This window comes from Eumetopias jubatus, unplaced genomic scaffold, assembly GCF_037043125.1.
Source record: "Eumetopias jubatus isolate StellerSeaLion01/CBP00866 unplaced genomic scaffold, mEumJub1_p1.0 scaffold_1, whole genome shotgun sequence".
NCBI lineage: Eukaryota > Metazoa > Chordata > Mammalia > Carnivora > Otariidae > Eumetopias > Eumetopias jubatus.
In genome coordinates this window covers 118477257-118490127 of record NW_028274807.1, presented here as the reverse complement: position 1 = coordinate 118490127, position 12871 = coordinate 118477257, and the positions used below count along the sequence as shown (strand labels likewise).

General features: G+C 37.3%; 1 protein-coding gene across 3 annotated transcripts in view; it reads right to left on the bottom strand.

The window, feature by feature from the left end:
- Positions 1-700: 700 nt before the first annotated feature.
- Positions 701-12871, bottom strand: part of XRN1 (5'-3' exoribonuclease 1) — a 110272-nt gene continuing 98101 nt past the window's right edge. Inside the window, exons 40-43 of one of the 3 annotated variants that reach the window (XM_028099120.2) lie at positions 12753-12855; positions 6786-6824; positions 6262-6422; positions 701-5664 (exon numbers count right to left, since the gene is read on the bottom strand). In XM_028099120.2, coding sequence (XP_027954921.1) covers positions 5362-5664; positions 6262-6422; positions 6786-6824; positions 12753-12855 — 606 coding nt within the window. In that variant the 3' untranslated portion in view covers positions 701-5361. The remainder of the gene's footprint in view (positions 5665-6261; positions 6423-6785; positions 6825-12752; positions 12856-12871) is intronic. The other 2 variants (XM_028099121.2, XM_028099122.2) reach the window with 2 other exon arrangements.

Genomic DNA, 12871 nt, shown 5'->3' with positions numbered 1-12871 from the left:
CATACCATTGGGAGATTTTGGTAAAATTATGTATCAGAGTTATATTGTGAGACATCGCTAATATTGGCCAGATGTTAGTCTTGTAGATTCCCCAGTCGTATGAGTAGAAATTAAAGCCTCTTTCTATGAGGCTCTGTAAGAACCTTCCCCTGCATGGTAGAAAAGATAGTGAGGATTGTGACAGGGAAAAAGAACAGAAAGAGCAGAGTATCCCAGATGCCCAAGTGAAGCACAAGGACTCTACAAACTAGATACTGGAGAGTGACTCAGTGGGAAAAGCATAGAGGTATTTGGCACCATCCAGAGGACTCTGTGTTTGGGACCCAGTTAGTTAATAGATTTTCATATACACAGGACAAATCCTTATTTACTAACATTTGTAATACACCTAGTATGTACCTAGTACTTTATACATATTAACAACACAGAGTGTTTTCATCCTTTAGAAGATGAAGAAACTGAGGCTTTGGCTTTACATAACTTGGCAATGCTAATATGATAACAACTTATTTACGAGTAATAAGTAGAGTAAGGTTCTGAACAGTGGCCATCTGAATCTACAATCTTCAGACTTTTTCCACCAACCAATCTGTTTACTCTAAATGACATAAATTCAAAATACAGATATAAAAAGATAGAGGGTTTAAGTGAATAATGTTTCTACTTTTGATATTAATGCAAATATACAAGAACAAACAGCTTTTGAAATCATTCTCAAGTGTTTAATTAAAATCCATATAGCATTTAACATGTATAATGTTTAAACTCTTTCAGTGACTCTTATTTTAAAATCCTTCTGCACAACATTTTGAGGCTAACTTCATGCTAGAGATCTACAAATGTACAACTTAACACAAAAATACATTCGGAGTCCATTCCAATGCAAGTTTAAAACACTTTAATTGCAGACAATGTAAAGATATTTAAAAAACAAAAACTATAAAATGAGCACATAAAAGTCTTCCCTTTTGAATTTTTAATAAAATACTGCTCTGTATAAGATCTAATGAAAAAGTCCAGTTACTTATAAAATAGCTATGTGAGAAAAGAAATGAATTAAGGTATATATGTATGAATTATATTGTTTAAATGAACAGAGTGTTGAACACTTCGATGATACAGCACACTATTTATTATTCATATATCAAAATAGAGGAAAACCCTCAAAGAAGCAACTGGGTGCAAGCAAAAGAAAATGTAGGAGACCTGAGGCAACAAAACAACAAAAAAAACCCAAACCCCAAAACAAAGGATAACGTCCCTTAGCTGCAAAGGGAAAGGAATAAAATAACTTAAAGCAAACTGTGGACCAAATTCTCAGTCTTTTTATTTCATAAGAAACAGTATGAGAATTTGGCTTCAAATTACTAAAAATTCTGTATAAACTTAATTATTTGGCCTAGGCAATTTAATAGTATACCAATTGCTGAAATCAATAGCAATGGATGTACTGCTGGAAAAAAATTAATTTTTACAGGTTCAACTATGTAAAACTATCTACTGGAAACCAGAGTCTCCATCACAAATTGCACTTGAGATGGCTGAATGCATTGATTGAGCAAGGCATAATTGTTGGTTCACTGACATACATACAAACACAAAAGCAGTTATAGATTGCTGATATTCTTAATTACTAAAACTATTTTACACATTTCCCCGCCCCCCCCAAAAAAAGAGCGATACCCGAGCTGTTAACTCAGTATGGTAACAGGGACATTTCTGCATGCCTGCTGACTCAGGACCATTGCCTGTCTGTTTCAACACTGTTTCTTACTGCTCCCTGGCAGAATATGGAGAGGTTTGATGGAAATACGAACCAGGTCAGTTTGAAATATTCATTTCTGGAATTTTAAGCTTTATCCTGACTAGGAAAGGAAGCTCCTGTGAAAAACACTGTTCCACTGACAAAGCTTACAAAATATAAAGAACACTGCCAGTTTGAGTACTATCACTATCTCTAGAAAAATGATAAAGGAACTTAAGTGATTAATTTTTTTAAAAGTAGAGAATGCTTGTCACAGTTATATCTCTCCAATAAATTAATTCTCCTCTATAGGAAAAACACACTTTGGAGGCAAGGTGATCCTAAGAAAGATAGCAAGCTTGAAAAGCTGGGAAATTATACACTGTTGCTTTAAAAAAGATGCTCTGAACAATGAGACAAAGCACGTTAGGCCTAACTTCAATGGAGATCTGAACAGTTTTCTCTACCTTAAGGTAAAAATTAGACAACCACTACAAAAATGTATGATTCATTAATACAAACAGAACAGATGATTAAAAAGTGAGTAAATAAAAAAGCCCCTGCAACTTATCTATTTCCTTGAGCTAGAAAGATATAGTCTGAAAATGCAGTGATTGGATATATCTTATTTAATTGGTTTCCTTCTTCCAACTCCTCCTTCACTGCTTCTCCCCTTAAATGAAGACTGTAGATTAGTTTGGAAATAACAGTCTAAAACCAAAGCAAATACCTGATCATAGGAAAGGAAAAACAACAAAAAACCTGCATCAAAAAGAGTTCATCTCTCCCACCAATAGAAAAACAAAAACAAAAACAAACCTTATCTTTTCAGTTTTAAAAGAACTCCTTATCCCTCTGAAAAGCAAGAACATCTTAAATTGAAACCAAGGTACACAGAGAGAGGCAAAATTAATGTTTCATGCAAATGACTCTCCGATGTTTTAAGACTTTAGTCTACATGATGTTTAAATCAATTAATACATTTTGTCAAATTATAAAACTAGGTGATGATCAGGTAATGCAGGCAATTGTAACAAGGAACAATGAGACTAGAAGAATCAATTTCAAAATTCACTTAATGCACTCAAAAAACAAAGAGGGAAATTACTGAGTAAGAATATTTAGATTTAACTTCTTCCATTACGTGGAAGCATGAAGCAATTTGGGCACTCTGCTCTCCTATGCCCTATAGAGACCACAGCTTTCACAGAAAGTTTACAGCAGATTCAACAGTCGAATGGGCCTATTTCTAAACTTGGAACTGGTCCAAGTTTGCCCCATCCAAGAGGGAAAAACTAAGTTTCCCATACTATCAACGAATCCAGTGTCCTAGAGATTATCATGAGATAAAAACAGTCTCTGTTTCTTATGTCCTGCACAGGGAGGCACAAGTCCTGCTGATCTCCTATTGATCTCATGCCCATATTGGAACAGGTCTACAAAGGAAAAGGAACAGAGATGAAGGCTTGACCACTAATCTAGTCATTATCGAGCTCTTTCCTATTTTAATCTCTCTTCAATCTTGACCTTTAGAATACTATGTGTTTTTTAAAAAGGGAGGAAGGAACAAAAAGAAAACACTTTTGCTGCCTATCCGTGTAGAATTATAAACTCACTTTGCTCAAACACTGGGGTAATATCCTTATGGGTTCAGTGGCAATATGCTTGAAAGTTATCGTGGAGTTTTCAGAAGAATGGCACATGCTCCTTCCTTTGTACTCTAAAAAAGATGTGGGTTGTGCACTGTTTTTAGAAGGGCCACATAGCAGTGATGAGCGAGGCAATTCTTGAATGCTGGAGTTTGCACAGGTACATAAAGTGAAAAATATTAACACACTTTAAAGTAGTAAGAGGTTAACAGAACATTATTATCACAATTTAACTTTTTTGTATTGTATTCTCATAATAGAGATTTCCTTTTAAAACAAATACAGAGTTTGTGAGACACTAAGGACAAACACTGAGAATTATTTGAGCCTCATTATTCAAGATCCCACTACAGATAAACATTCCCAACAAGGACATGCTGGGAACCAATGAACATCTGAATCTGGAAAATTAACAGAAAATAAAATCACAGACGCTCACATGACTATAATAAATGACAGATAATGAACATTTATCTCTTACACTAAAGGCACTACTAATATACAAATATCCTCTTAACATTTAGAGAAACTCTGAAATCAGCAGTTAGAGAAAGGAATCCATTTAGTTCAATACAAGCATTTAAAAAAAGAAAAACAAATAGACTAAGACTCATGGCAGGGTTTTTAATGAGTTAAATGAAACTGGCTATAATAATAAGCAGCTCCATATAAACATTATGGTTCCTACTTTTTAAAAAAGTATGATAACTTACTTCCTTAAAAATATAAGCATATCACAAAAACTAAAGGGTGTGTGTGTGTGTGTGTGTGTGTATGTGTATACATGTAAAAACTCAGGCCCTGGTACCACTGAGAAATTTTCATAAATTCTAAAATAATTTCAACAGCCACAGCTTGAACAATACACACCCATACATGACATGCAAAGACAAAATGCCAGAGTCACTGAACAGTTCAGCATAAAGCTAAAAATATGGAAACAGAATGAGACAGGCGTTTGTCATGTAAATAAAGTACATTACAAACTGATTGTGCCTGTATTTAGCACACCTCAGAATTTTTTAAAAAATTAGAATTTCATCAGTCTCAAGAAGCACTCACTACACATGGACCAACAAAGAAGCTCTCATGTATGTTTAAGCAGGTAAAAAGCTATACAAAAGAATAACACAGTTTATTTCAACTAACAACATGACTAATATATTTTACTTTATTCTATTAGAAGATTAATTTGTAGTCCTTGTACCCTGTAGATTTTGAAACTTAATTTTATTAGAAATTTCTAATGCTGGTTCTTGAATAATCTAAAAAATTGTAATTACTTGCTCAAATCTAGGTTGCTATTTATAGTTCTAAGCAGTTAATTGAAATATTCTGATCAGTATTCTAAAGTTGCTTTGGTACAAAATTTAGAATAAAGCAAAACTGGCAGCACCACCACAAGTGTGATCATTTCACAGCAGGTCTAAAGGACCCTCAGAGAAAACAAAATGTAAGTTAAAATACTTTAAGAGCCATTCTCCTGACAAACCTGTCACATCATTAAAAAGAGAAATAAAATCCACATTCAGTAGATTACACTTGAGGCCCAATTTTCATGCTCCATTTAATTATCCCGCAATAGTGTAAAATTTTTTTTTATTATTATTGCACTATGATGTCTAATTCATAGTTCAGGATACTTCTATTGATGAGAGGCCGAGTTAGAGTGGTACATTTTAATGCTTAGTCCACTGATACTATTTTAACACAAGGTTTAATTTAGTTTTTCTTTTTTACAGCTTTACTGAGGTATAACTGATGTAAAACTGTACATTTAAGATGCACAATTTGATATAGCATGAAAAGTGCCTGACAACAAATTAAAAATTGTAATTGAAAAGAAAATTTTTAATCAAAACATACTATTTTAAAATAGTACACTCTAATTTTTTATGAGACACAGATACGGATTTCTAAAAAGGTGGGTGGAAAGGAAAGAAATTAATTTAATTCCAAGTACCAAATTTATTCAGAAGGTTTAGAAACGCCAAAATTGACGGCCAGTTTTCTTGATTTTCTTCTTGAAGATGAGCTTGGTGTGGACTTGTGATGAGACATACTATGGCCTTGGGAGGCAGCTTCAGCTTGAAAAGAAGATGCAGGTTGAGTAATCTGAGAGGACTTTAAGGAAGCTGATGAACTCTCCTGTGGAATCACTTTGGTGACAATGGAAGACCCTGGCTGGCTAGTCTGAAGCGGGGTAGCTTGAGAATTCTGGACCTCCTTACTCTCAAAGTTCTTTTTATTTGCAACCCTTTTTTTAGTAACCTTTAAGGAATAAAAGTGTCGTTAATTAACAATGTACACAGAAAAAACTAATGTCATAAACCATGTTGCTAGTATCTGTCAATTATGCTGACTTGTGACTTCCACTTAATAGTCTCCAAACCAGACTTCAGAAATTAAAAGAAATTTTAAAATTCTCCCTAACTTAAAAATAAAGAAAATTTATATTCCTGATTTTAAAATCACTTTGTGCTAGAAAATACTTGCTGTAATTATTACTGGTCACTGCTGGTCATAATATATATTCTTTTTAAAAAAAATAGAGAGAGATTATGTGTAGAGTGTAGAGATTATGTAAAAAAATATATATATATATATATATATAAATATATTTTTTAATCTCTACACTCAATGTGGGTCTTAAACTCATGACCCTGAGATCAAGAGTTGCATGATCTGACTGAGCCAGACAGGCGCCCTGACCACCAGTCATTAATATATATTCTTAGCACCCAGACTAGTACTGGGCTTCTGGTTGGCATTCAATCAGTAATAATTAAACAAATTTTTCTCAATAGTTCTTAAGCATTAACAAATTAACTCTCTTAAAAATATAGTAATTGTCTTTTCAGGTCTCACCTGTAGAGGTATGAACTGATTGTGCACACCACCTGGCATTCCCCCAGCCATGGGCATGGTCCCAGAATATGAAGTATGATGAAATGGCTTCCCAGGAACTGGCACTGGTGGTCCCCATGGCATGGAGCCAAAGAGATGAGATGATGAAGGCATTATATTAGCTGTTAAAAATCATGGATAATTTCTTTTTTAGTAAAATGGGTATCATCAAAGTCCCGAAATTTAAGATCTCCTTCAGCTACCCTTTTGTGGTTTTTTTTTTCCCCATCTTGGCAATGGGCCTACACTTGACTGATTGATTAATTTTGCTTACAACATTCCACCTCGGGAGCCCCCGTTAGGACTGTGAACTATCTACATAAGACAACTTGTCATTTATGTTGTCTGGCCTACAAAGGCCAATAGTACCATATACTTATATGAGCTTTAGGAATATTTGATACTATTTAAAAAAATAATAAAAGGATTATGTCCCTTTGGGGAGAAAAGCCAGGGCACAAAGACAGAAATCTTAAAGATCTCACCTGCCCCCAATGCTAAGTTGCTTCCATAGTGATCCCAGCCTACAAAAAAACCAAAAAAGCTCAAGTCTTGAACTCTGATCACTTTCATATGGCATGTAGAATCTTTTTCCTATTCTAGTACTTGTAATTAAAGGATTTAAAAAAATTACATTTTGTTTCTTAAAAGTACACTGAATTGTGGTTTCCAAAACTGATTTGTGTATTGGAATCACCCGGGGAGTTTGTCTAATACAGACTCCTGGGCAAGGCCGCAGGCCTAGTAAACCACTCAGAAGGGCCCAGGAATCTGTATTTTTTGAAGTATAGCTGACATACAATATAATATGAGTATCAGGTGTACAACAGTGATTTGACAGATACATTACAAAGTGCTCACTGTAAGTGTGGTTACTACCTGTCACCATACAAAGTTATTATAATATTATTGAATATATTCCCTCTGCTGTACTTTTCATCTTTGTGACTTCTTTATTTTATAACTGGAAGTTTATACCTCTTACTCCCTTCACCTGTTTGCCCATCCCCCCATTCCCTTCTCCTCTAACCACCACGTTTAATCTGTATTTATGAGTCTGTTTCTGGTTTTAGATTCCACAAATAAATGAAATCATACGGCATTTGTTTTTCTTACTTTGATGGACACTCAGGTTTCTTCCATAAGCGTGCATACATCTTTCTGAATTAGTGTTTTTGTTTTCTTTTTTTTTAAGATTTTTTTTTATTTATTCATGAGAGGCAGAGAGAGAGAGAGAGAGAGAGAGAGAGGCAGAGAGAGAGAGAGAGAGAGAGAGAGGCAGAGGGAGAAGCAGGCTCCCGAGAGAGAGAGAGAGAGAGAGAGAGAGAGAGGCAGAGGGAGAAGCAGGCTCCCAAGGAGCAGGGAGCCCGATGTGGGACTCGATCCCAGGACCCTGGGATCATGACCTGAGCCGAAGGCAGATGCTTAACCATCTGAGCCACCCAGGCGCCTGTGTTTTTGTTTTCTTTAGGTAAATACCCAGAAGTGGAATTGCTGGATTATATGGTACCTCTATTCTTAATTTTTTGAGGAACCCAAGAAAATCCGATTTTGTTTGTTTTTAGAGGGGAGGGAGGGGCAGAGGGAGACGGAAAGAGAATCTTTTTTTTTTTTTAAGATTTTATTTATTTATTTGACAGACAGAGAGACAGAGAAAGAGGGAACACAAGCAGGGCGAGTGGGAGAGGGAGAAGCAGGCTTCCCGCGGAGCAGGGAGCCCAATGCAGCGCTCGATCCCAGGACCCTGGGATCATGACCTGAGCTGAAGGCAGACGCTTAACGACTGAGCCACCCAGGAACCCCGAGAAAGAGAATTTTAAGCAGGCTCCATGCCCAAAGTGGAGCCTGATGTGGGGATCTATCCCACGACCCTGAGATCATGACCTGGGCTGAAATCAAGAGTCAGACGTTTAATCGACTGAGCTACCCAGATGTCCCAAACTTGTCATTTAATGTAGTAGTTCCCAAATGCTGCACTGGTAGTGACTGCATAAAAATCCACCTGTGGAGCTTGTTAACAATACAGAGTCCTGGGGCCCCTGAGTGGCTGGGTCAGTTGAGTTTCTGACTCTTGCTTTCAGCTCAGTCATGATCTCATGGTTGTGAGATCGAGCCCCATGTCGGGCTCTGCACTCAGTGTGGAGTCTGCTTGAGATTCCCTCTCCTTCTCCCTCTGCCCCTCCCCCTGCTGGCGCCGGTGCTCTCTCTCTCTCCCTCTCTCTCAAATAAATAAAATCTTTTTTTAAAAAGACTTTTATTTATTTATTTGAGAGAGAGAGAGAGCATGAGAGGTGGGGGAGGGTCAGAGGGAGAAGGAGACTCCCCACCGAGCAGGGAGCCCAATGCAGGACTCGATCTTAGTACTCCAGGATCATGACCTGAGCCGAAGGCAGTAGCTTAACCAACTGAGCCACCCAGGCTCCCTAAAATAAATAAATAGGGGCACCTGAGTGGTTCAGTCAGTTAAGCATATAATTATACTAGTTATACTAAAAATGTATATATAGTTACTGGGTTCATTTTTGAAAGTGAAAAGCCTGTCAAATTAGATTTTGGAAGTCACAGTGAACTTACTCCCTTGAGCTATATGAAAACATCAGATTTATTTAGTCATAAAAATTTTATGACTAGGGCGCCTGGGTGGCTCAGTCAGTTAAGCGGCTGCCTTCGGCTCAGGTCATGGTCCCAGGGTCCTGGGATCGAGCCCCACATCAGGCTCCCTGCTCAGAAGGGAGTCTGCTTCTCCCTCTCCCACTCCCATCTTGTGTTCCCTCTCTCGCTGTCTCTCCGTCAAATAAATCAATAAAAAATCTTAAAAAAAATTTTATGACTAAAGCTTTGTTTATACAGGCAAAGAAACGCCAGTGCAGTACAGTAACAAAAGCATGGACTTTGGAATCACAAAGACTTGGGTTTGAATGCCAGTTTTGCTACTCAGGAACTTATGTCCTTAGACAAATTACATTTTCTTAAAAAGTCAAAGTAGTACATACACATTGTAGTAAAAAGATTTTCAACATAGTACAATATCCCAGGTTTAACTGTTTTAGCTATTTATTTCCACCACTGTTCAATAATTTGCTTCTACTACTACTGATTTTTCAATGTTAGGCATTTTTAGGTCTACTGACTTCCTATTAAGATAGATCAAAATCAAAATTATTTTATACAACCCCTTACTACTAGCTCTGTCCTTCCAATATAAACATATCACAATATTTGTTTAAATATATAAGAGGGGTTTACAGTATGTGGTTGTGTAAATACTGTCATTGCAGAGCCAAACAGGGTACTCTGATTATGTTCTTTTGTTGTAAAACTTTTTTTTACTCTTTTAAAAATAATTATCTTTTTAAAACTTCTTAGTCTTCTATGTACTTAGCCTTGATGTTTTTCCAAATGCCACCCATTTATCAGATAACTATCTTACCTTCCAAGACCCCACCTCTTCTCTTCCAACTGGGACTACTTTCTAGACCTGCTGAGCAGCTGACATGCTGGGACTTCCATTCATTGCGTAAGTATACGAGATCTCTTGTGCTGTATCTCACGGTTTTTTCTTTTCTTTTTTCTTTCTCCTTTTCTTTCTCTCCCTCTCTTACAACTACTTTGTTTATAATCCTCTAGCTTCTTCTTCTTTTTTTTTAAAGATTTTATTTATTTATTTGACAGAGAGAGACACAGCGAGAGAGGGAACACAAGCAGGGGCAGTGGGAGAGGGAGAAGGAGGCTTCCCGCGGAGCAGGGAGCCCGATGTGGGGCTCGATCCCAGGACCCTGGGATCATGACCTGAGCCGAAGGCAGACGCTCAACGACTGAGCCATCCAGGCGCCCCAGTCCTCTAGCTTCTTAAGAAAGGGTGCATAAGAAGTCGATCTGCCTGTCTAAAAATGTCTTTATTCTACCTTGCACTAGATTCATAGTTCGGCTATACAAAGAAATCTATGATAAAACTTAATTTTGCCTCAGAATTTTGATGTATTCAATGCTCAAATACTTCCCAGTTCTCTTCAGACATCCTCTGTATCACTGGTATTCTCAATTTCAAGGCAATCTCTACCTCTTTTCATTCACCGTGCTAAGCATTTGGTGGCCCTTTCAATTTAGAGTTGCATGTCCTTTAGTCCAGGAAATGTTTTTATCTTATTTCTTTGATACTTTCTTCCTTTCCGTTTGTCTCTGATTTATTGTTCTGGAACTCCAATTAGATGGGTACTGGATCTTGTACTCTTCCTCTAAATCTCCCTTCTTTCTGATTTTCCAGTTTTTCTCTGGTCTCCTGAGATTTCTTCGGCTTTGCTAAAGCTTTATCTATTGGAATTTAAAATTTCAACTTAACAATTTAGTTCTTATTCTCCAATTAGTCTTTTTCTCCCCCTTACGTTCTTTCTTATGTTTTGGTTGCAATACTGTTTTATCTAAGTATATTAACTATGAGCTATCTTTGAAGTCTTATTTCCTACATTACCCCTATTTCTAGGTCCCTTTCATTTCTCTTTACTTTGGGCTTTCTCGTTTAATTTTAGAGATTTCCCCAAAATGTTCAGGATCTCTCACAGTCTAGTATCTATTCATATTAAAGAGCAAGGCACTAAAACTGTGATTAGAAGCAGTGTTTGTGTTAAGGGGCTACATGACTTGAGGGCTTCTCTCTAGAACAGTCCTAGAGAGATCCACTTCTTACTTGGTAGTAAGCAGCCTTTTCGTTGGAATATCTTCCAAAAGTCACCAGGTCTTTTCTTCAGAGTCCAGTAAGTTTCTGAAAAGAACCATCTTCCCACTTCCTATCTGAGCTATGGCTGGCTACAAACTGAGAACAGGCTGGGGAAAAGGAGCTTTACCTTAATATCAGTTTTCAGCCTTCTATCTCTACTCTGTGCCTGGTGTCCCCATATTTAGGGAGCCCTCTGGAGAACATACCTCCAGTGCTCTGCCTGAAGAGGCAACTGCCTGGCTGTGTGGGGGAGGGATCTGAGGAGGAGTCGCATTCCTCCAAATATAGACTTTGAAACAATCCTCCTCTTTTCAGCCCATGCCTCACTGGAAGCTCTGATAGCTTCTGACACTTCCAAGTTCTGAATCTCTTGGGATTTGTGAGGGATGAGCTGCTCATCAACTCATTAAGATACTTTAGTTTATGACTTACCACTGCTCTATGAAATTAGTTTCTACTCCTTCAATTGCTTTTATCACAAACTCTTTTCAAATTTCTAACCTGCTGGTATCTCCTCTTTCACCTCTCTGTCCTTGTAGGTTTACGCTTTTAAAATCACTTACTGTTCAGTTTCATATAGTTTGAGCAAAGAGAAGAGATAACTTGTTTAATTAGCATTATTAAATTTTCTAATGCTTGTAGTGAAGATTAGATATACAGAGCTCCTAGAATAATACCTGGCACACAGTAGGCTCAGAAATTTTCTAAACTTGAAATAAACAAATGATTGGTTTTAAAATGATAATGATTAGGATATAAAGAAGCCAAATGCTATTAGGAAAAAGAGGTGATAAAAGTCATGTTTAATGAGCTAAAGATTTAGAATCATAAAATTACAAAATGGTAGTCTCAAAGAAATCCTGGATACAGTCTAGCATAAATAAGAAAATGGAGTTCCAAAGAACTTATATGATTTTCTCAAAGTTAGTTAATAAAAGAGCCTGGACAAAAAACCATCCTGATTCCACAGTGACCTTTTCATTCCCTCAGAACATTAGGAAGACCCCAAATGGCTACAGGAAGCAGGGAGCTACCTGCTTGAGAACTCAGGCTCTACATTTGAAGGAGGACGACAGTTATGAGAGAATATTAAGAGATACACAGTAAGCTTAAAAACTCCTTCATTCTTCATTTCCTTCATCATCAAGGGCAGTTTCATACCCACAGCTTCAAAGGCTTACCTGTTTATTCCTTCCCTTCCACCTCTGTTCTCTCTCCCCTTTCCCCACCTGTGTTTTGATGTCTGACTTAAACCCAAATTCATCTGTTGGCAGCTACTGGGGAATAAGGGGCTGCCCAGAACAAAGAACAGCCTACTTTAGCCACACTGGAAGCTGTAGAAGGGGAATGATATTTCTAGATGAATCTGCAGGCTCTGGTTTCAGACTTACTTCTCCCAATTCCTTCTTACATTCCTTAGACATTTAAAGAAGTTTTTTGGTTTTCTCAAAATGATGCTTCTTAAAATAACTTTCTAAAAACAGTTAACTCGTTAACAAATATTTATTTTATTTTTTAAAGATTGTATTTATTTATTTGAGATAAAGCAAGTGAGAGAGAGAGCATGAGGCGGGAGGCAGAGGGAGAGGGAGAAGCAGACTCCCCACTGAGCAAGAAGCCCGATGAGGACTCGATCCCAGAACTCCAGGATTATGACCTGAGCCAAAGGCAGACACTTAACCGACCGAGCCACACAGGCGCCCCAATAACAAATAATCAGAAGAGCCAAATACCTTACCAGTAGGTTGAGGAAAAACAGGGGGAACGGTTCCGGGTGGTACAGCAGGAGGATAATTTGGAAATATTGGTGGAGGCAAAGGGAAATTCACTCCTAAGGAGCCCTATGGAAGTATTTAA